Source organism: Bactrocera dorsalis, chromosome 4, assembly GCF_023373825.1.
Source record: "Bactrocera dorsalis isolate Fly_Bdor chromosome 4, ASM2337382v1, whole genome shotgun sequence".
NCBI lineage: Eukaryota > Metazoa > Arthropoda > Insecta > Diptera > Tephritidae > Bactrocera > Bactrocera dorsalis.
In genome coordinates, this window is record NC_064306.1 from 3,206,068 (window position 1) to 3,228,284 (window position 22,217).

General features: G+C 36.8%; 3 protein-coding genes across 4 annotated transcripts; 2 read left to right on the forward strand and 1 right to left on the reverse strand.

Annotated features, from left to right (window-relative positions):
- The first annotated feature begins 8,608 nt into the window (after nucleotides 1-8,608).
- LOC105231960 (venom peptide Pc) lies at nucleotides 8,609-9,273 on the forward strand. Its single transcript, XM_011213490.4, has 3 exons — nucleotides 8,609-8,767; nucleotides 8,826-8,934; nucleotides 8,993-9,273. Exons 1-3 carry the CDS (start codon nucleotides 8,704-8,706, stop codon nucleotides 9,084-9,086), a joined length of 267 nt encoding a protein of 88 aa, XP_011211792.2. The 5' UTR covers nucleotides 8,609-8,703; the 3' UTR covers nucleotides 9,087-9,273.
- A 1,263-nt stretch (nucleotides 9,274-10,536) lies between these two features.
- Nucleotides 10,537-12,251, reverse strand: LOC105231962 (uncharacterized). Its single transcript, XM_011213493.4, has 2 exons — nucleotides 12,078-12,251; nucleotides 10,537-12,003 (listed from the first exon to the last, which is right to left on the reverse strand). The coding sequence occupies exon 2, from the start codon at nucleotides 11,972-11,974 to the stop codon at nucleotides 11,078-11,080; it is 897 nt and encodes a 298-aa protein (XP_011211795.2). The 5' UTR covers nucleotides 11,975-12,003; nucleotides 12,078-12,251; the 3' UTR covers nucleotides 10,537-11,077.
- A 277-nt stretch (nucleotides 12,252-12,528) lies between these two features.
- On the forward strand, nucleotides 12,529-21,229 carry LOC105231961 (kinesin-like protein Klp10A). 2 transcript variants are annotated; one of them, XM_049455916.1, is made up of 5 exons: nucleotides 12,529-12,940; nucleotides 13,783-15,491; nucleotides 17,436-17,682; nucleotides 17,755-18,489; nucleotides 18,550-21,229. In XM_049455916.1, the coding sequence occupies exons 2-5, from the start codon at nucleotides 14,542-14,544 to the stop codon at nucleotides 18,868-18,870; spliced, it is 2,253 nt and encodes a 750-aa protein (XP_049311873.1). In that variant the 5' UTR covers nucleotides 12,529-12,940; nucleotides 13,783-14,541; the 3' UTR covers nucleotides 18,871-21,229. The 2 variants fall into 2 exon arrangements, with proteins under 2 accessions (XP_049311873.1, XP_011211794.2); XM_011213492.4 differs by having other exon boundaries at nucleotides 12,529-12,936.
- Nucleotides 21,230-22,217: the final 988 nt, after the last annotated feature.

Sequence of the window (22,217 nt, forward strand, 5' to 3'; positions counted from 1 at the left end):
ACCCGACGCAGTGTGAATTGTTTTGTTACGATTTTCTTTATCAATATTCGCTTCATTGCTTGCTGCTTTGCTTCTTTAGCCCCGCGTCCGTCTGTCCATTTGTCAGCTAGTCAATCATCCATACAGTCCCACTGGCCGTCAAACAACGGTCTTTCGATTAACAGTTGCTTTTGCAAGTAAACAACCACTGAAGCGGCCAGTTGCTTTCTTTCAATGATACAGCAAGTCTTGAGCTCGCCAAGAACGCACTCCATACGTCATACACATATGTATGTATGCGTGTTCAATATTCATTGTCTAATGTACGGCAGCGCCAGCATGCCCATCGCCCTGCCAAGCTTCAGTGGTTCCGTCACCTTGTTGATGGTGTAAGAAATTCTAGCGCTTTTGTGCAGTTAGCGCTTAGTTGCTAACTGTGGACTCCAATTGGTTCGTGTGACTTGGCTGAATTTCAATTGCAATCTCAAATCGTAACTTCGTCGCTTCAAATCGCAACTTCTATTTGCCATTTGGCTTCCCGTCGTTTGCGGTCGCAATAGAATATTTGTGGTTTCATTGATTGCCAGCTTGTTGGTGGGAAAATTACGCCTTCTGTGGTGTCTTCTATTTGTTTTGTGTGGTGTCTCTGACCTCTAACGTTACAGCGTCGTTAGTCAGTCAAGGCAATACCATACTTCAATGTATTGATGTGGTTAATGAATGTTATTTGATTTGTGGATTGGCAAATTGTGTTTTCACACGCAAATGATGCGGGAAATGATTAGTCGCACTGGTATCTGGGCTCAACTTAGCAAATATTTTTAGGACACGTAGCGCATTGTTGCCAGCTTCGTTATTTTATCGAGCTTCTGAATAGGTTCATCAGATCTTCTAAAAACCGATCACCGTACCTATCTTGATTCTCAGGACCTAAAATTCTTAGGCAAACGGGATCGAAGAGATCTCTGGTTAGTTCAGTAAACTTTTCTTGAACGATATCTCCATAAACGAGGGAAAATTTCCCAATGGCTTAATTATTACATACGGGGAATGTTTGACTGCAACAGTTAGCTTAAGTTTTGAAAGGGCTAAGAGGACTCCGTCTTGTCATCTTCTACTAATACGTACAACCTTAAACTCGAACTGTTGACTCTTTTATATTGAGAGCTTTATCTACTAAGAGTTTTCAGAAAGACGAACTGCTTACTACCTAAAACTTTATTATTCCGGGTCCTTGTTGGATGTTCCGATAGTAAACTCAGACGAAAGGTTTTTCAGTTGATAAGCTAACTAGACAATTTCTTATGCAGGGTTTGTCCGGAAAGTAATAGGTCTAATTCGCTGATGAAGACCGCAAGAATGAACAAATCCAAAGTGAAACAGTGTTCATTGTCTTTTTTGACATCAAAGGCATCGTACACCATAAATTTGTTCCTCCTGGACAAACTGTCAACGCTAAGTTTTTCGCGGAAGTCCTCAAGAGACTCAAACGGCAGCACCACGACAACTCCCCGGCTCACACCGCCTTTCTTGTGAATAGCTACCTAAGCAAGGCCGGCATCCCAACGCTTCCGCAGCCGCCCTACAGCCCAGATGTGGTCCCCGGACTTCTTTGTTTCTTTGCCTGAAAGGCCGATGAAAGGGGATCCAAGCAACATGCACCTCGGCTTTCAAGGCTATTCCGGAGAATGCCTTCCGTGATACTTGAAAATCGCGCTCGCAGCGCTGCATCGACGCAGAAGGAGCCTATTTTGAGAGCTTTTAAAGAATTTTAATGATTGATTCAATATATTTTTTTTAAATCGACTCAGGCCTATTACTTTCCGGACAAACCCTGTATATTAGAGGCAATTGATAAGAATTAAGGTTTACTAGGCTTTAGTCGTGATTTGTGCTTGTTTGGGGGTTTTCCATAGAATGGGGGACCCCAAAAGTCTTAAGAAGTCTCAGAAGACTGAAATATACAGGATGATGAGTACCCCATGGAAGGAATTTTCTGAATTTCTGCATTAAATTTTAATTAAACAGAAGCATTACGTCTTCGACAAATTTGTGACTACAAAATCAGCAACGCAAATTATTTACAAATCCTTTTCATTTGCACAGCGGCAAATTTGAAATTATCTAAACATCAATAATAATTTCTCAACAAACACCAGAGGCAAACAATATCGCAGCGCTGCTGAGTGGCTGAATTTAACAATGCGCAGCATGCAACTGAGGATGCTAAACTAGACTCCAGTGCCACTGTTGTTTCTGTCCGCGGCTACCGATGGCATTACCACATTCCAGCGCATCAATACGGCCAACGACAAAGAGCGGACCCGCCTTGACTACTATTGATGTGTCCATTCAAGCGTCTAACAAAAAGCGCGCGCGCATCCACAACGAGTTTCAGCGGCGCGGACTGGACTAAGCGCGTATGTGAGCGTATGCGGATGGTATTGGCAGCAGCTGCGCAGATTTGCGACAAAATTACAGCTACTATTTTATACATTTTTCTACGTTTATTTTTCTTTCGCTGCGCTAAATTCGCTGGAACCACATTCCGTACGTGCTGACCCAACTGCAATGCGGCATGAGTCCGCGCCGCAGCGCTATGGAAAATTATGCTCGATATATGTACGCTTGTGGTTGATAAAAGCTATCATGATCGTCGTGCCGCCAGCACTGAAGCTGATGACGAGTTTTGTGTGTTGTATATGTCAACGTCGCGCTGAACTGAACTGGATCGGATGTCGGCGACGACGATGTGCCAATAAGTCGCTTGAGATTTCAAAGGAAAAAAGCAGTAAAAATATCGTACAAAATATGCAACCGACCAAACCTGTTCGTATCTATATAAAATTGTCTGTAGAAAAGCTGGAAATAGCCGCTAGCGCTTAATGCCGCTTAGCAAACCAACCTGCAGTTGCAGCGCTGTTGTCTTCTCGTTTTAAAGATGACTGAATGCAAGTAAGGTGCGGCGAAGAGGAAAGTGCACGCTGCGCATTTCCTACATTTTTGGCGTGAAATTCATTTCTGAAAATATTAACATAAAAAATCGCCGCCACATAGCGTGAAGAAGGGCTTGACTGCTTGTGATTGAAGCGTAAAATATTTATTAACTTTGGTTAAGGGCGCAAGCATTTCCTTGTTCATAATTTTCTGGGCGTCTACCATACACTTCGGAAAGTTCGTGTAGCACAACGATTAACATTCATCATCAAACGGTCTTGAACCATTTGAAAGGCTGGTTACAAAAAGAAGCTCGATGTTTGGGAACCACATGAAATGCTGAAACAAAATGAAATCGAAGCGTTCCTGAAGCGAATGGTACCAGGAGACGAAAAGTGAATCAAATATGACAATAATGTGCGAAAAAAACATGGTCCAATCGTGGTGAAGCTCAACAAATGGTCGCAAAGCCAGGATTGACGCCTCGAAAGATTGTGCTGAGTGTTTGATAAGATTGGAAAGGAAAGGAATCATCCACTATGAGCTGCTCCAGCCTGGTCGAACGATTGATTGTACATTTTACTGTCAACAACTGATGAGATTGAAGCAAGCAATCGAAAAAAACGGCCAGTATTGGTCAACAGAAAGGGCTTCGTCTTCCATCAAGGCAACGCTAGACCACACACATCTTTCATGACTCGGCTAAAACTGGGAGAGCTTGGCTGGGAAGTTTTGATGCATGCACCATATAGCTCTGACCTTACACCATCGGACTACTATTTGTTTCGGTCAATACAAAACTCCCTTAATGGAGTAAAGTTGGATTCGAAAACAGCCTGTGAAAACTACTTTTCGCAGTTTTTCGGCAAGAAACCAGAAAAGTTGTACACTGCTGGAATAAGGTCTCTAGCGAAAAAGTGAGCAAAAGTGATCGACCAAAATGGTACATATTTGGTTTATTAAAGTTCATTATAAATATAAAAAAATATAAAATTGATGGTTGATTTGAAATGCGAAAAGACTTTTCCGACTACCCTATATTTACGACTTTTTTTTAATAATTTTTTTTAACTTTTTTAATTTTTCTTTTAAAATTCGTTCATTTTATTTGTTTATTTTGTTTTTTTTTTGCTTTATCTACCAAACTGAAGAACAAGTTAAGCTTGTTTTTGACTAAATGCCCATGAAAACCGAATTGCAAATGAATGAATGAATGAATGCCAAAGTCTTGTTATAGTTTCACAACAAAACAGCAATAAAATTATGAACGACTCCAAAAAAATATAAAAAATTTAATAATTAATATTAAAAAATTGAACAAAACTATAAAAATGCTTAAATTGACTGACTGCAGGTGACACTTTCGGTTATAATTCGTGTGCACAGGTGCATATGTGTCTATGTACATATATGTAGGTATATACATATAGATTTGCATGCATGATATTTTGTTTACCAAAAATTGCGATAGCATCTAAAAACATTCAAATCTCTATTTGCTATACCATCTACCATGTATATTTGTTGCAAATTTTCACTGCGCAGCTGCGCCGCATTCAAATGCTTTAAACGGTTAATTTGGACTAAAAACGTGAATTGCTTATAAGAGCAGATGCGAGGCTGCTATTCAGATGTCAAGTCATTATTTGCTTGTTTCTTATTTATTTTTGTTGTTGTATTTTATCTGCTATAAACAACGGTGGCAGTGCTGGCGTTGACTTCATTGCTTTGCTCGTCACTGGCACACTTCACTCGAAAGCATTTTGTTGTCTGGAAAATAATTTGCCTTTACAATTGCATATCGTCACCTAAAATGTAAAACAACATATCATAAAAAAAAATCGAAAATCTCTGTCAGATATAATAACCAATGTATAACCATTTTATAGCCAAAACTCATATTTTGTTTCAATATGAGTGTACGATAACCAATATATAACCATTTGATAACCAATATATAACCATTTGATAACCAATACATAACCATTTTGTAACCAATATATAACCATTTGATAACCAATATATAACCATTTGATAACCAATACATAACCATTTTGTAACGAAAACTCAAATTTTGTTTCCATTTGAGTGGTTTATTGTTTTCTACGCTTGTAAACTTATGAAAAGTGATGTTACGTTATTTTGCATTTTAGTTGGCGATATGTACATAGCTTGATGAAATTACATGAATTTCTATTTGAAACATGTTAGCATAACTTTTTATGTGTGAGTCAGTGTGTGCTTTTATTTACATTTGTATAGAACGTGCACCGAATTTGCGGTTTATTTTTGGAAAGAGAGTTTTCTGTGACATTGATGGCGAGTCTCACATTCTTCAATGCTAAATTTTAAGTTTATTTACATAGAAGTAGATAAGTACATACAGGGTTTGTCCGGAAAGTAATAGGTCTGATTGGCTAGAGTTATATCCGAGCACCTGAAGAGTCAAGCAGGCTTACCCAGATGTTGCTTTAGCAAGAAGTGGTTCGTTTCGGTGGCACCATGCCCTTTTAGAGGGCCGGTAGGAGGTCGCTGATGAAGACCGTAAGAATGAGCAAATCCAAAGTTGTCTTTTTTGACACCAAAGGCATCGTCCACTATAAATTTGTTCCTCCTGGACAAACCATCCACGCCAAGCTTTACGTGGAGGTCCTCAAGACACTCAAAAGAAGGCTCATTTGGATCCGACAAGACATCGCAGCCGATTGGAAGTTGCACCCCGACAACGCCTGGCTCACGCCGCCTTTCTTGTGAACTGCTACCTAACCAAGGTCGGCATACCAACGCTTCCGCAGCCACCCTACAGCCCTGATGTGACCCCTGCACTTTTTTTGTTTCCTTGCCTGAAAAAGCCGATGAAAGGCAAGCATTTTAGACGACAGAGGGGATCTAACCAGCTTGCACCTCGGCTCTTAAGGCTATGTCTTCTGTGACGCCTTCAATGATTGAAAATCGCGCTGGCAGCGCTGCATCGACGCAGAAGTAGCCTATTTTGAAAGTTTTTAAAGAATTGTAACGATTTTTCCGTAAATTTTTTTTAATCGACTGAGGCCTATTACTTTCCGGAAAAACTGGTTGGAATATGTAGCCCTTTCTGTTGATCAATTCTGGCTGTTTTTTCTTCGATTGCTTGCTGCAATCTCATTTTTCTCACAACATTTAAAGACATCTCGAATCGATTTCCGCATATTTTTCCAGAGAAATGCCAATAAATACATTTTCTTTCGGTACTCACATAATTTTTGTTGCGTTTTATGCGTAACAATTTCCCACTACGCAATTCAACGCCCGTTTGTCCATTATGGTTCACACAGTGCACTTTCCCATAACCGTTCCGTACCTTTTCTTCTGCCTTAGTTATGCGAGCTTACTATATGTGTGCGTTTTTTTACTTATCATCAACTCAGCGCTTTTACGCAATGCGTCACGCACAAGTTGCAACATTGCGGCCGGCGTCGAAGCTGATATTACGTCGATTGATCGGACAGTTTGTCAGCCGCCAAATACTTCAACGCCAGCTACCACAGCGATTACAATAAGCGCTGTGTTGTCTAATGTGGGCGCGAAAGCTCCCATTGGTGGTAATGATACGCGGCGTCTATAATTTCGGCGGCGACGTAAATGCGATTGAAATGGTAGCACGCAATGAGCGTGAATAAAAAAAATAAATAAAATAAAATAATACAAAATAAAGAAATTAGTTACAAAACAACAATGAAGTGGTAGCATTAACAAATTGTAAATAATATGGGTAGAGTGCAGTGCGGCAGCAATGGCAACATCAGCGGAAAACAAAGCGAAAACTTTCGAATTTTACGCTTTTGTGATTTGTAAAAATGCCTTCGGTCCAGCTGGCCAAGTGGGAGAAATGACGGACAAGGAATTTGTCTATGCGACGCTTTCTGCGGCAATTGACCTTTAGCGATCTCAAAACCTCATACCGACCAGCAATTTGTGCTTACATTTAGCCCCCAATGTTAAACGGTTGCTGACATGGTTAAATGTAAACAAGGGTTGTATACAAAAGTTGTTGTCTTAGCTAAATGTTAACAAAGGTTGTTGACTTGACTTAATGTAGGCAAAAGGGTCATTGACCTCTTAAAATGTAAACAAAAGGGTCAATGACCTCGGCAAAATGTAAACAAAAGGGTCATTGACCTCATAAAATTTAAACAAAGCATTGACCCTAAAATGTAATCAAAAAGGTCAATGAACCCAACCGTAAACAAAGGTTGTTGTCTTGGCTAAATGTGAACAAAGGTTGTTGACTTGGCGAAATGTAAACAAAAACCTCCCTTCTAAAGATCGAAAGCAAGCTAACTTGAACTCAAGCTTTTAAAATGAAAGCTCAGATGAGACTGTTGAGATTCTCGATTTTTCGAAACAATTATGCGAGAATTTCTTAAGGACCCACGATACGCAAAAGTACGAAAGCTCTGTTTGGTGGTAGTGATACGCGCAATCTATGTCAGCGACGAAAATGCGAATGTAACGGCGTCACGCACGGAGCGTTAATAAAAAATTAAAATAAAATAAAGAAATTAGTTGCAAAACAACAATGAAGTGGTAGCATTAACAAATTGTAAATAATATGGGTAAAGTGCAGTGCGGCAGCAATGGCAACATCAGCGGAAAACAAAGTGAAAACTTTCGAATTTTACGCTTTTGTGATTTGTAAAAATGCATTAAGTCCAGCTGGCCGTTAAGGGGGACGCGACGCGCGAAAGTATGGCTGCGCGACTGCGTGTTGACGCTGCCATTGAGGCTCGTTTTCCTCAATATGTTTCAGACATTCGCATACAAACTCAAAAACCCAATCAGAAATACAGCAAATAAGGTAACAGCGTTCGTAAGTGCAGGTTAACAGTGCACGCATACATACATACACACTCTATTTTATAATTATACACATACACATACACATACAATATTTAGATATGCATGCATTTGCGCAAGAAAGTCTAAACGCGTTGAATAACAACAACAACAAAGTGCATTGACACTATGTGGACTCTGGTGGGGAAAGGGTGGGTGAAGTGGGGAGAAAAGAAAGTGGGAAACGATTTGCTTAATTTAGTTGTTGAAACACCCTTCCTGGGAAGTTTAGATTAGCAAGACAGAGGAGAATGGAAATTGAAGGTTTTTTCCTCATAATCTCATTTAGAGAGCGGTCTTTTTTGTGAAACGTTTTTTTTTTTCGTGTAAAGAAAATTGCCCACCATCTTTATTTAAAAACTTTTGGAAATTCTTTACAGTGACCATCATAATCGAACTTTTTATAATTTATTTTTTTTTTTTATTTTATCATTATTTTTTACAATATTTTTTTTCTATGTTTGTTGTATAAAACTTGATCTCTTCTATGTCTATGTCATTGTTATTTAAAAACGAAGCAAAAATTAAATTGCAGTTATTTATCTTTTGATTGCTCATTTGTAAAAATTAACTGTAATTTCTTGTTTGTTTAACAGCGTTAATGCCGTAAAGAATATTAACATAAAACAGGTTGTTTAAGAAATTTTTTATAGTATTTGCAATTTGATGGTAATTTCACAGCTGCAAAGCTATTGAATTGCACACAAGTGTAAAATTCTTTCTTTTTATTCTACAATAAATTAAACTCGACTAGACTTCTTCGCTTGCACTACCTTGTTCAAATGTTAAAGATCGACGTTTTAAATATGCAAATTGATTTTTATGCATAAAGGCAAAGTAGCTAACGCAAATCACACAGTTTCTTATTGTACTTTGTGCCGCTCAGACATTCATTGCTACTGCGCATGAGTAATGGCGTTGCAGTCTCTCTTAGTCGCAGCTATTGTACTACTTTGTTGTGACCTTGATCTGGCAGGTAAGTTGCAAAAATGTGCTAATTGACGATTTATCTAACTATTTTTGCACATAAACAGCTGACTGCGAATTCGGCGATCGTCAGTTTACTATTGGTGAAAGCTTCGAGAATCCTGGCGAATGCGCGATTTACCATTGTGATGCTGAAGGCAGCATATCAGCGAAGAGGTGAAATTTATTTTATACTTTTTCAAGTATTAAATAATATTGTGCGTTTACCTTTTAGCTGCGCCGAGTCCCTGCCACCACCGAACTGCAAGACGATACCACAAGATAACAGCAAACCTTATCCAGATTGTTGTAAACGACATGATTGCTAAATGAGTCTAGTGAGCATTTAAGACTAGGAAAATGTTTAAAAATATGTTAATTTAAAAAGATTTTAAAAAGATTTTAAAAAGATTTATGTTAAAATATTTTAGATAATTAGCATTTAAAAAAGCACTTAAAATGTGAAGAAATAAAATCAAAGATAACCTTTAAATTATTATGCGCAGTTTAAACTCACCGTTATTTAGTTTTTTTTATTAATACAGTGTTTTTGTTGTTTTAAACGCACTAAACGATTTTTACGCGGCTGAACTTGCCTGCACTTATAGCTTATATTTGTCCTCATAGCCACTGTTTAGAAGATTTATTTAACCATATTAAGTGTTGAGGGTTCTTTCTGCCATTAATACACATTTTCTATTTATTTTTACCACTTTTTTATTATTTCTTTTACTATAAACATTATATAGTTATTAAATTATTTACTTGTTTTACTTGTGTACAATAATTTTGGGTAGAAACTCGTATACATGTGTGTGTTACTTACTAATATTCTCGGCTAATGTTCACTAAAAAGTTTTCAGTTTAATAAAATCCCATACAGTAGCGTATTCCCTAATGAATAACGTGGTTGTTTTCTGCTATATAAGCACAAATGTACATACATATGCATGTAGATGTGTTTTTATATACATATGCCACTTTTACAATATATTTTTCGTTTCCGCCGTGTAACGGAAACGTATATATTCCAAATTTTATAAATATTTAACACCCTGTACTTTTGCATTCTGAAATTCCCTACTTGCTGTTGAGGTAATAACTAGATTTGGTTTTCCACACTGTTAACTGACGTTATAAAATAATTAAATTAGTAATTTACTATATTTATGCATTTTCAGTTTTGTTGTGATATCAAATTTAAATAAACCAAACAATGCACCAGCTGATCGTATCTGTTAGAGATCGCCACTGTGCAGCATATCGTGTTATCGATTTTCCCGTTGTGCGTTTGTTGTTACTTGCGTTTAATAAATTCTAAAGTATATAGTTATTTGATAATATGTTTACAAATAGTGTACAATTTTAATTACTTATTACGTATTTTGTTGTTATATTTAACGAAGTACTTTCTGCAATATAAAATATTTTTGATTCAATACATTTATTCATGCATCCATATGACAGTTGTAGTTTACAATCTGGGTTGATGCAAATACATACACATATACACTTATTTGTATTTATGTATATATTTTTATAAATATGTATATTGTTCGTTAAATCACATAACATTTTTGCTACTTATTGTTCATAAACTTTACTATTTGTTGGGTTTTACTAAAAAAATTTGTATATGGCTGTAAACATGTACTATATATGTATGTAGGTATATGCATACGTATGCTTTGCAGCACTTGAATATATTTGGAACCTGAGCTAGTCTATTTTTGCAATATAATAAAATAAAACATTAAAAATGTAGAAAAAACAACAAGATAATTTTAAATAAAACTTTGTGTTGAAATTTATTTAAATTATTTTAAAATCATAAATTAAAACATTCATTTGTATTTAAACTATTGCATAATAATAATTAAAAGAGGAAAACTTAATAAGTTATACGAAATGAAACATGAACGATCGCGCTTTTGTAAAGCTAAAAGGCTGTGTTAACCACTTATCCTCCTTTGATGACAGTACACAATTCTCACAAATTCATTTATCAGTTTATAAAAATTATTTCCATGCAATAAGAACAGGCATAAAGAATCAATTCAGGTAAGAATGAAATGAATACGTGCTGAGATAAAGAAAACAAATGTTGAGCTGTCTCTTCGATTCGTAAACACTGAAAATCCGCACATCATAATTATACTAAGCTAAATCCTAACTAACTATTAAACTATTTAACGGCGCCATCACCAGCACTCTTTCCGTTATTTCTGTCCCCATTCTTATCGGCAGTAAACCCATCGCTCCCCAGACAAAGGCTGTCGCTTAATTTTACGCCGCCGCTGTCTTCGTCAATCGCCGTGTCTCATTGACGAGCTGAACGTTCTGTTTCCATGAGGCACTCGCGCACCAGGATACGTGCATGCACAATACCGCGCTTCAAACGCTCAGTTGAACTACGTGAACCTGTATATGTGGGTCGTATATCACGTCCCATTTCCTCAATCACTGCCAGCAATTGGGCATACTTGCTCAGCCCGTTACTGGCCGCTGACGTGCCCGCCGTAGGCAAATTGGCCGTGGAAGTCATTGGCGTTGTTATGTTGGACGATGTTTGTGTAGTTATGACGGGAGACGTGGATTGTGGGTACTTTAGTTGCGATTGTGCAGCGCTTAGTATCGCCGCTGCATTGCTGCTAACATCCAGCGCTCCACCAACAATCATACCACCGTTTCCAACATTAACTACACCGATGTTAGTGCCACTACCAATAGCATTACTGCGACCACTACTATTTGAAGTTCCGCTACTATGGCTAGCACGTTGCGTCGAGGCGGGTGAGGCGATGGTATTCGATTGCTGCTGTAGTAGCGCCAATTGCGCTTGCAATTGTTGTGTGTACTGTAGAGCTGCAACTGCGGCAGCAGCTGAGGTGCTTGTGGATTGCTGATGATAGTCGCGGTCACGCTTACTATAAAGTTCACGCCCGCTGCTACCACTACTTTTGCCACTGCCACCACCGCCGAGCACACTGTGATGCAGGTCAAGCACCGTGGTGGCGCTTGATGAACTGGAACTCGCACCGCCACTGCGATCACGAGGTGGATGGTGAATGGCGGAGATTTGTATTTGAGGTTGTTGTTCGCGCTGCTCTCGTTGTTGCTGATAATTGTAGAAATTTTGTACTTGTGAACGCGGTATTGGGGTCACTGTGACGTCACTCAATTTGGACTCTACAGCTTGTATGTCCATGATATCCATATCGCTGGTGACGGTTTGTGGCAAGTGTGCTACCCGTAAAACAACAAATTAAACACTTTATCAATAATATCGTTGTGTTTTGATAATAAAAACTCGCACTCACGTTTATAATTTGCAAAAAGAAAACAATGCAATTCACTTGAAAATGAGAAATGAAAATTTTCTGCTCGTTGCTCTCGTTTTGCCTTCCACGCAGGTACTTTTACTCTTTTTGCTGAATTTTCGTTACGAACGTGTGGGGGAAAACGCAATTGCGTGAAAAAAGCAACGTAAATTGTGTGTGTGGAAGCAGAAGTATTCAGTGTTTAGGCGTTCTATACAGGGGGGACGAGCGTTTGCCAAAACGGCGCGAATGGTTCCACAAAACAAAGACGTCAAAATGCCACAACGAACAAGATTACGAATAACTACGAAAAAAGAATTCGAGATAAGGCGAAAAGCGCGCGTATGAATGCATTAGCCATAGGGTTGCAGTGGAATATACAATATCAACAAAAGTTTGACTTGTCGACTTCATAAATTACGAATCCTGTATAACTATATCTTTTTGGCATATTAACATAATATTCACACGTAAATGTATATATTTAAATGCATTACGTGTAGTTGACTTAATAAAAGTGTATCTAATTTCAGAAAATATATTTCGTAAGTCCATCTGGCATTACGTTATTTGGTCCATATCTTTTTCTCCATTTTCCGCTAATAAAAGATATCAGCTGCTACAATGCGTTCATCCGCACCACTATATCTGCCTACTCTTTCTCACACATTTGACTATTTGGCTTTGCAATGATTTCGATTTTCGCTCAAATCGCTCCATCTGTCACTTCGCACACATATGCAGTTTTGTTGCTATTGCTTTTGAAGTTGTTCGTGCACTTAATTTTTTGTCAGCCATAACCGTCGCAACATTTACAGTGACATCTGGTCATAATAAAGTTAAAAATCATTTCATAATTGTGAGTTTTAGTTATTTTGGTGATTTAGCAGTTAAGAAAAATACTCAAATGTGTATTTGACTTTGGTAGTGCACACTGCATTGTTTAAAAGTTGTTTTTTAAATTATAAATCCGCAGCCTACAAATAGTTCTGCGTGTTTTTTTGTTATTTGACTGGCGTTGCTAACGTCTTGTTATTGCTGCATGCCGTCATTGCAGTTTTCAAATGCTAGCCTTGCTGACAAATATTTAAGGCTTTGGGTGTGGGTAAATTGTTTAATAATATTAAAGTGGCTAAACTATGCAAAAACAGTGTTTTCTATATACATATTACTCTTGCGGCTTTAGTTAAGGGTGTATTTGTACAATTGCGAATAGTCAATCAGCTGAAAATGCGATAGGGATCAGTATGAAATGAAAGATATCGGAAAAGCATTTCACACACACATAATTATAAGCTGAGTGGGTCTCTCTAACCGAAACTATTTAAGCAGGAAATATTAAAAAGTGCGAATTCCTGAGTTAATGTTTGAAATTTAAATAACAAAAAAAAAAAAAAAAATGTCGCATTAAATGTCGTTTAACAACACTGTAGTTAAGTGTCAACTTTTTGTTAAATGAGAGAGTTTTTATATTTGGCAGTCGAAAGGAAATATTTGTCAGTTAAAAATAAAATCTACAACTGTTTCGCTTATCGAAAACAATTTTTTAGCATTTTGCATCAAAATTTTTTAAAAGATTTATAAAAACAAAAAAATCTTTAATAGCATTTTCTTCCTTTTTCGTTATCATTATTTTTACAAATCCCCTACTGCGAAACTTCATTTGCAACGTTATTGTGTGGTTCGAATTTGACAACACTGGCAGCGAATACGGAGAGGAATACAAAAATAAAATAACAGCTATTATTTAAAGAAATTGCTGAAAAAGAGACTGGATAACGAATGCCAATTTGTCGCTTCGAGTCTCGAATGACAGTTGAATTTCGAATCAGCAGCGAATTAGCGCGACACCAACAACAATAGACTGTGCACTAACAAAAGTAACAACAACCACAGCAAAGAGTAGAAAAAGAAACAAAAGAGAAAGAACGAACACTGGGAAACGAGCAACAATTCAACGAGTGAATAATTCCGCCGGATCACCGCGCGCCGCGCAGCTGTTTATATCGTCTACGTTGCTGTTGTTTCTTGCTTGAAAAGCCATACACAACCGCTGCCAAAGAAGCACAGTCGAGCTTAGTGAGTGAGTAATCGTCACAACGGAAAAAATTTTTTTAGTGAAACCCCCACGCTGAGGTGTTAAAATCGAATTAAATCCTATAGAAACTACACAAAAATATAGAATTCAATATATCTATTGGAAATAAGACACAAACAAAAAACTGAAAAATATCGGAAATCGAATTAATGTGGTAGCAGTAAGTGCCCTTTCGTTTGCAGTCATTCAAAGCATACGAAAATCAAAAAAGCAAAAAAATCGCTCCACTACATTGAAAAGTGCACACCACAGCCCTAAATTAAAAAAGAAAACATTAAACGCCGCAAACCAAGCCGTAGAAGCAATAGCATTTAAGATTAGCTGTAGTTGCACAGTCGCAGAAGTGGACAAGTTCCAACTCCCACAATGGAATATATTTCAGTTGGGCAAAGCGTTAAAATTAAGCGCACAGATGGCCGTGTGCACGCCGCAGTAGTGTCGAAAATTAACGAGTCTGGCAAATCAATAACCGTGGAATGGTACGAACGTGGCGAAACTAAAGGCAAAGAAGTAGAGTTGGATGCTATACTGTCGTTGAATCCGGAAATCTTACAAGATCCCGAACCGGAACAAAATGCAGCGCCTGAACCGAAGAAACAAGCGACTGCGCCCATGAATCTTGCACGCAATGCCACACAAGGCGCAATCGGACATCGTACCAATCGAGCCACCATCAACGCCACCAGTCTACTCTCATCGTCCGCTGTTTCTGAACATTCGGAAAATATACCACCACCACCAACAACAGGTATAGTGCGTTCGCGCACTACTAATAATGCAACACGGTTGGCCTCAGCTACCGGCAGTGGCAGCGGTGGTGGCGGTGGCATTGCTATGAGTACCAGCGCCGGCAACTCCTCTTCAATTGCATCTAGTTCGGTGGCAGGCAATGTAGGTGCACGGCGTTCCTATGTTGTTAAAGAAGTTGAACGGCTGAAGGAGAACCGTGAAAAGCGGCGTGCCCGTCAAGCAGAAATTAAAGAGGAAAAAAATGCGCTCATGAATCAAGACCCTGGAAATCCTAACTGGGAAACCGCACAAATGATACGTGAATATCAAAACACCTTAGAGTTTAATCCACTTGTTGACGGACAAGTCTATGAGGATCACCAAATCACAGTATGTGTACGTAAGCGACCGCTCAGCCGCAAAGAAATAACACGGAAGGAGATCGATGTTATTTCTGTGCCGCGTAAGGACACGCTCATCGTGCATGAGCCACGCAACAAGGTCGATTTAACGAAATTCCTCGAAAATCATAAATTCCGTTTCGATTACGCATTCGATGATCGCTGCGACAATGCCATGGTCTACAAGTAAGTACATACATAAACTACCATTCATGTATCTATTCGTAAATATATTTAACTGCTACCTACTAACACTTATTTGGCAGCAGTTGAGCGTTTTTTTACAAGTCGGCCAATGGGCGCTGGCAAGGCATTTTATTTGAACGTTGCTGCTGCTGCTCACTGTAATTGCAAACTTTCGTGATTTTGTTTAATGCTCTTAGACATTTGGGAGTGTGTGTTGGGTTACGTAGCAAGTGTAGTTGTTTGGCTTGCCAGCTGGCCGGATCACTGACTTCACCAGCGCTTTTGCTCAAAAAGCCAAGCCACCAGTCACTGCCGATGTCTGTTTGCACGTATGTATGTGTGTGCATATATTTCAAGTCGTGCTGAACTCCATATGTTCTTTGTTTACTAATGCCATAAACGCTGACTAACCAACCGACCAACTGTGACACTAAGCCTTCCAATTTTTTTCACTTACGTTATAGCCAAGTAAAACTAATGAAACATAAAATGTTTAAGTGTATTAATTCAATTTAGAGAATTTTCCGAATTTTCATTATAGCAGAGAGCAGATGTGGCAAACGTTGGCGTAGTCTTGACAGTTGATATTTTCTCTGATCGCTTAGGGCGTGTTAGTGTATGTTGTGAAAGTCAAGAATGATAGTAAAAAGCAGATTAAGGAAGCTATGAAGTGAAATAAAGAAAGGCGGTCAGTCATAGTGCTCTGCGTTACTTGCGTTTCAAACGAATTGAAAATGTTTAGTACTTTTTTGTAAAGCGTTTAAATATAACACTATTTTCGTATATTTGATTGCAGCGCTGTCAAAGAAGTTGTAGCTGTCTCACGCAAGTAGTTTTGAATTTGCGGTTTTGTCATATGAATTTACTGCTTGCGAAATTTCTCCCCCTGTAACAACAAGCAAGCATGGATATGCACAACCCAGGTTCATAATTTTATTTTTGATTTTTATTTTTTTTTTATAAAGGGTTGCACTACGCCTAATGGGAGGGCATTTTGTTTGTGGTTTTTACTTTAGTAATTTCTGCATCACAATAATTCGCTTAGTATACACTTCATGGCAACCGCTTGAAACACTTCTAACTAGTTCTATATACTATAACTTAAGGCCTTTTGTTGGCAACGTAAACAGTTTGTTATTGTTGCTATTGAAGTTGCTGCATGGAAAACAAAAAGAGCAACAAAATCAGTAGCCATTACCGTAGTTTGCGGCAAATTTTTATACGAAAATGAATTTCTTTGCCATTTGCTATATGTTTCTATGTATTTGCATAGCTGGTACCTCGGTAACTCAAAAATCGTTATACACGCTTGTCTTCAGTTGAAATGGTCATTAGTCATAAATGTTATTATTGTTTGTATGAAGTCAAGCTCCTATATAAGCAAACATTTTGTACGCAGCCGGCAATTTTTGGAAATACACATATGCACCTACATTATATGTATATCGTTTAAAAAGATAATTTAATAATTATTTACAAATCTCTAATTTTTATTTACTTAGACATCGGTTTTGATTAACCGTTTTCATGAATTACTATTTGACATTTGACTTTTGATGAAAAAAAAGTTGAACATTAACGAACTATTTACTAAGTAACTTGTGATTCATTTTCCATTTGTTACATTATTACTTTATAAAAGCCGTTTTTATTTATTCTTATCAATTAAATTTATATTACGAAACACTTCTCAGCGTCTGACACATCAGTGTTAATAATGATTAAAAAGATAACAAAAGCAATCTGATATTTATGCAGCACTTGACATCTACAATGTCAGTTTAAATTTTTGTGAATAGCGTTTTTACGAACTATTTGCTACCAAATGTTCCTGAAAACAGGTTAAATTGAAATAAGATAAGCATATTTGCTATTATAGCCTAAAATTATATTTCTTCTAACCCATTACTCATAATTTCTATTCACTTTTTTTATACTTAACAGGTACACTGCTAAACCTTTGGTTCAGACAATTTTCGATGGCGGTATGGCGACATGTTTCGCCTACGGCCAAACAGGTTCCGGCAAAACGCACACCATGGGCGGTGAGTTCAATGGTAAAGTGCAGGACTGCAAGAATGGTATTTACGCAATGGCCGCACGCGACGTTTTCACTTATTTGAAAAGTCCGCGTTATCGTACGCTCAATTTGGTTGTGTCCGCTAGTTTCTTTGAAATCTACAGTGGCAAGGTATAACAAGAAAATTGTTTAACATTTACACACTCATGCTAATATATTAATATAACATGTTTATACACATAGGTCTTTGATTTGCTCTCTGACAAGCAAAAGTTGCGCGTACTCGAAGATGGCAAACAACAAGTGCAGGTTGTGGGCTTGACTGAAAAGGTTGTCGATAGCGTCGAAGAAGTGCTCAAACTTATACAGCATGGCAATAACGCGCGTACCTCTGGTCAGACGTCGGCTAACTCCAATTCGTCGCGTTCGCATGCCGTTTTCCAGATTGTCTTGCGTCCGCCAGGTTCAACTAAAATACACGGCAAATTTTCATTTATCGATTTAGCTGGCAATGAACGTGGCGCCGACACATCATCTGCTAATCGTCAGACACGTATGGAAGGCGCCGAAATTAACAAATCACTACTCGCGTTAAAAGAGTGTATACGTGCTTTGGGCAAACAATCGGCACATTTGCCATTCCGTGTTTCGAAGTTGACACAAGTATTGCGCGATTCATTTATTGGCGAGAAGAGTAAGACGTGCATGATAGCGATGATATCGCCCGGTTTGAGTTCATGTGAACACACGCTAAATACACTACGCTATGCGGATCGCGTTAAGGAGCTTGTGGTCAAGGATATGCCAGATATGATGCGCGAAGGTGATGGTGAGCATGCCATAATGGAGGAGGACGAAGATCAAATGGTCGTACAGAATAATCGTTCGCATAATCATAACATTAACAACAATAACAATAATAACAAAAACAATGGACAGATATCGGAGAACGATTTGGCGTTGTTGCGGTCACTAAGTGTAAGTAATTGAAGACTACTATGCTTTGGCATCATATTAACTACAATTCTTCACATACAGGAACACGACATGTCAGACGAGTTGCTGGTGCAACACGCAGCCATTTCCGATTTGCAACAAACCGAAGAAATGGTGGTGGATCAACATCGTTTAGTCAATGATTTTCTCTCACAATTTTTGCCCGAATCATTGCGACTCTATGATCTAACAAATTACGTTGATTATGATCAGGATGCCTATTGTAAGCAGGGTGAGGCGCTTTTCACACAACTTGCCGAACTGGCAACCAGTTGTCGAGACTTGATGGCCGATTTTCGTGCCAAAATGGCCAAGGAAGAGATGTTATCTTGTACCGTTAAACCGACTGGCGGCAAGCGTTAGACGCACAGTTGATATGTGGCAAAAAGTGCACCATTTAGAAAAATAACAGCAACAATAACAGCAGCAAAAACATATATATATATATAAATGTATTAATATAAAAGAAGATATTTGTCATCCAGCAAGCAAGCATAGCGGTGCTGTATGGATAGCAACAAGGAATTAAGAGGAGAATAATCAATTATGATGTTTAACAACAACAGCAACAACAATATGTAGGCGCAACAACAGCAGCAATTTAATGATTATACTTATATAGAGATAAACTATGAAACAAACAAAATACTCCTTACATCTAACGCACCCACATTACGAACACAAAAAGCGAAAAAGGAAACAAAACAAAAAACTATATTTGTACACCCTATTCCAGTGGCAAGTAACAAACGTGATAGGCATAAAAGTAAATTGTGGTGTTTTGCATATAAGAAAAAACATAAAACGCTCACATCTGCAACCACATCACCGCATCCAAACATTTCTTTTGAAAATCATCAGCAGTTGCTTGCAACAGCCATCCTCATCGTAAGTTTACTGATATTCACCACGCACAGCTGGCTGCCCAAACCAGTTATTCATACATACATGCATATTAACTTTTCCACATGCATCCTACGCTCATGCTCATACTCAGTCACTCATTTCTGAACACAAACACACAGACACACACACACGTGCCCATTTCGGCAAATCTACGCGGGCGCTGTTAACGCTGTATACGCGTAGACGTTGATTTAATGTTGATGATAATGATGTTGAAGTTGAATATGCTTATTATAATTTTAATAATAATTTTTCGTCTTTTACCTTTCTAAGCTATTTATTTTTTTGAATTAAAATTGTTTATACATATACATAGATACATACATACTTGCATAGCTTCAAACGCGCAAAATGCAAAAAAAAAAAATTAAAAGCTTGAAACTAAGGAATTTTTTTTATCTGAATCCAAGTATTATAGTATGCGTTTTTGTCCCCTCAACGTTGTTGTAGTATAAGTGTCAGTGCGCTGTGGCACATAAAAAACGTTTTACGCGTATAATGTTTACATATACGCGCAAAAATAGTGAAGACTTTGTCAAAAAGTAGTTACAAAAAAGCATTTAATTGCAGCAAAAAATGTTACGAAAATAGCTCATAAAAAACAAAAAAAATCTAAAAAACTTGCCAACTCAGTAATTAAAAATATAGTTTTCAAAATCTAAAAACTTTTAAAATTCCAACACAGTGATTAAATTAATTTCAAAATCTAATCTTAAAAAAAATTTGTTTTAAAAATAGCTAAAAAGAATATTCTTTTATTTAAATTGCACAGTTATTTTTGGTTAATATTTTTTTTTGTTTTAATTAAATTAATTTTTTTTAGTTTTAATAAAATTAATTTTCTTATTGTTCTTAATAAAATTGCGAAAATATTTTTTTGATTTACATCAAAGTCCAAACCGGTTTTTCAAAATTAGCAGCAAATATATTGTTTCGAAAAAAGCCTTGTGTGTATAAAACAAAAATCTAAAACTAAATTGCTAACAAAGTTATTAAAAATGTAGTATATTTTCAAAACCTATATATTTAAAACTAACTTAATTTCAAAAATTGCTTAAAATTATATATTTTTTCAATGTGACATTTTTTTTTAAACAAATTGTTAAAATATTCCAATAAAATTACAAAATAATTATTTGTTTTTTTTTATTAATAAATTTACCAAATAATTTTTTGTTTTTTTTTTAATTAATTTACCAAATAATTTTTTGTTTTTTTTTTTTAATAAATTTACCAAATAATTTTTTTTTTTAATAAAATTACTACTTTTTGAATGAAATTACTAAAATAAAGTAAGCAATTACTATATTTTATCAAAATAAATTTCTAAAGTATTTAGTTTTTAATAAAATTAATAAATTTTAATTACGAAAATCATGTGTGGTTTACAACAAAACCGGTTTGGATAATTTTTTTTGCTTTTTATTTTTTTTTTTTTTAATTAATGGATGGCTTCTGTCGCTGTTTCATCCCATAAATGTATTAACCAACAGCATTAAAAATATAAATACCTGCATACATACATATGTATGTATATGCAATAATATTAAAGCCTCTACATTTTGCATTTGTTAAATACGTATAATATTTATTTTTTTGTACTTCGCCATGTAAACATTCTGTACAACGAACCGCAATCACACACACACACTCAAACACATACATAACGTTCAGCATGCATATTAACCAAACGTTCTTATTGTTGAAATAATTTCTTTAGTTAAAAATTTTTGAAAATCGTTTCTTTATACGCACATCTCTTCCACTATTCGGTTCTCCTCCTTGTTCCGTTAACTTCCGCTCACTTCCCATACACCTGCTTATCGGCAATTGCAAAAAAAAATGTTATTTACTGCGCGAAATTCCATAGCTAATTTGGAAAATTCAACAACAAGCATAAATCAAAACAATTACCAAACCACCAGCAGTACTAACAACCCAAACAACAACAGCACCACCACTTCATACCATCATACCACAGCTGCTGCCCAGTTTGAGCAGCGCATTGCGCATAAACGCCTATATTTATACATATATATTAAGCTAGCTGCACGCGCAATTAGTAGTATACGCGTAGAGGATAAATAAAACACTACAACCCAGAAGACTAGCAAATTTGAAAGAAACTTTCAAAATAAAAAAGAAAAAATTAAAACTTCGTTGTAAATTGTGCAAGCAGCAAATTAATTACTACTACAATATATTTAAATAATGTTTGCAACAATAACAGCAAAAACAAGTATAGATATATATACACAAATATAACGTATTGTTGATTTTCCTAAGCTTAACGCATCTAGCGTAAAAAAATTTATGTTATCTCTACAAAACAAGTGCTTCAAAAATCAATAAAAAAAACACACAATTTCAAATTTAATGAAATGAATAGAAAAGCAAATGAATTCCTTAAAAAATTTGAATGAGAAACGTATTTAGTAGCATCTAATATTTAAATTATATATACACGTAAAAACTAAAAAACAAATCTAAATGCAAAAAAATAAAAACTCTAAAAATTTAAATTAACAAATTAACAAAAAAAAGTGTGGCTTTCGTAATTTGCACAATATTGTAATATTAGCAGTTGCAATTAAAGTTTCGCACATGTGACAATAGGAGTCTGAGGTTATGACTGATATGGCACCGCACAATATTAACGGGTTTCCCGCCATAACCGGAATGGACCCGGATTTTTATCCGGCCATGGATTGTTAAGTCGTCAGAATTCTGCCGCTACAACAATAACAACAAAACCACAAAAACAGTTTTCCTGCAATTCCGGACGCGGGTTTTCTTTGTCGCCA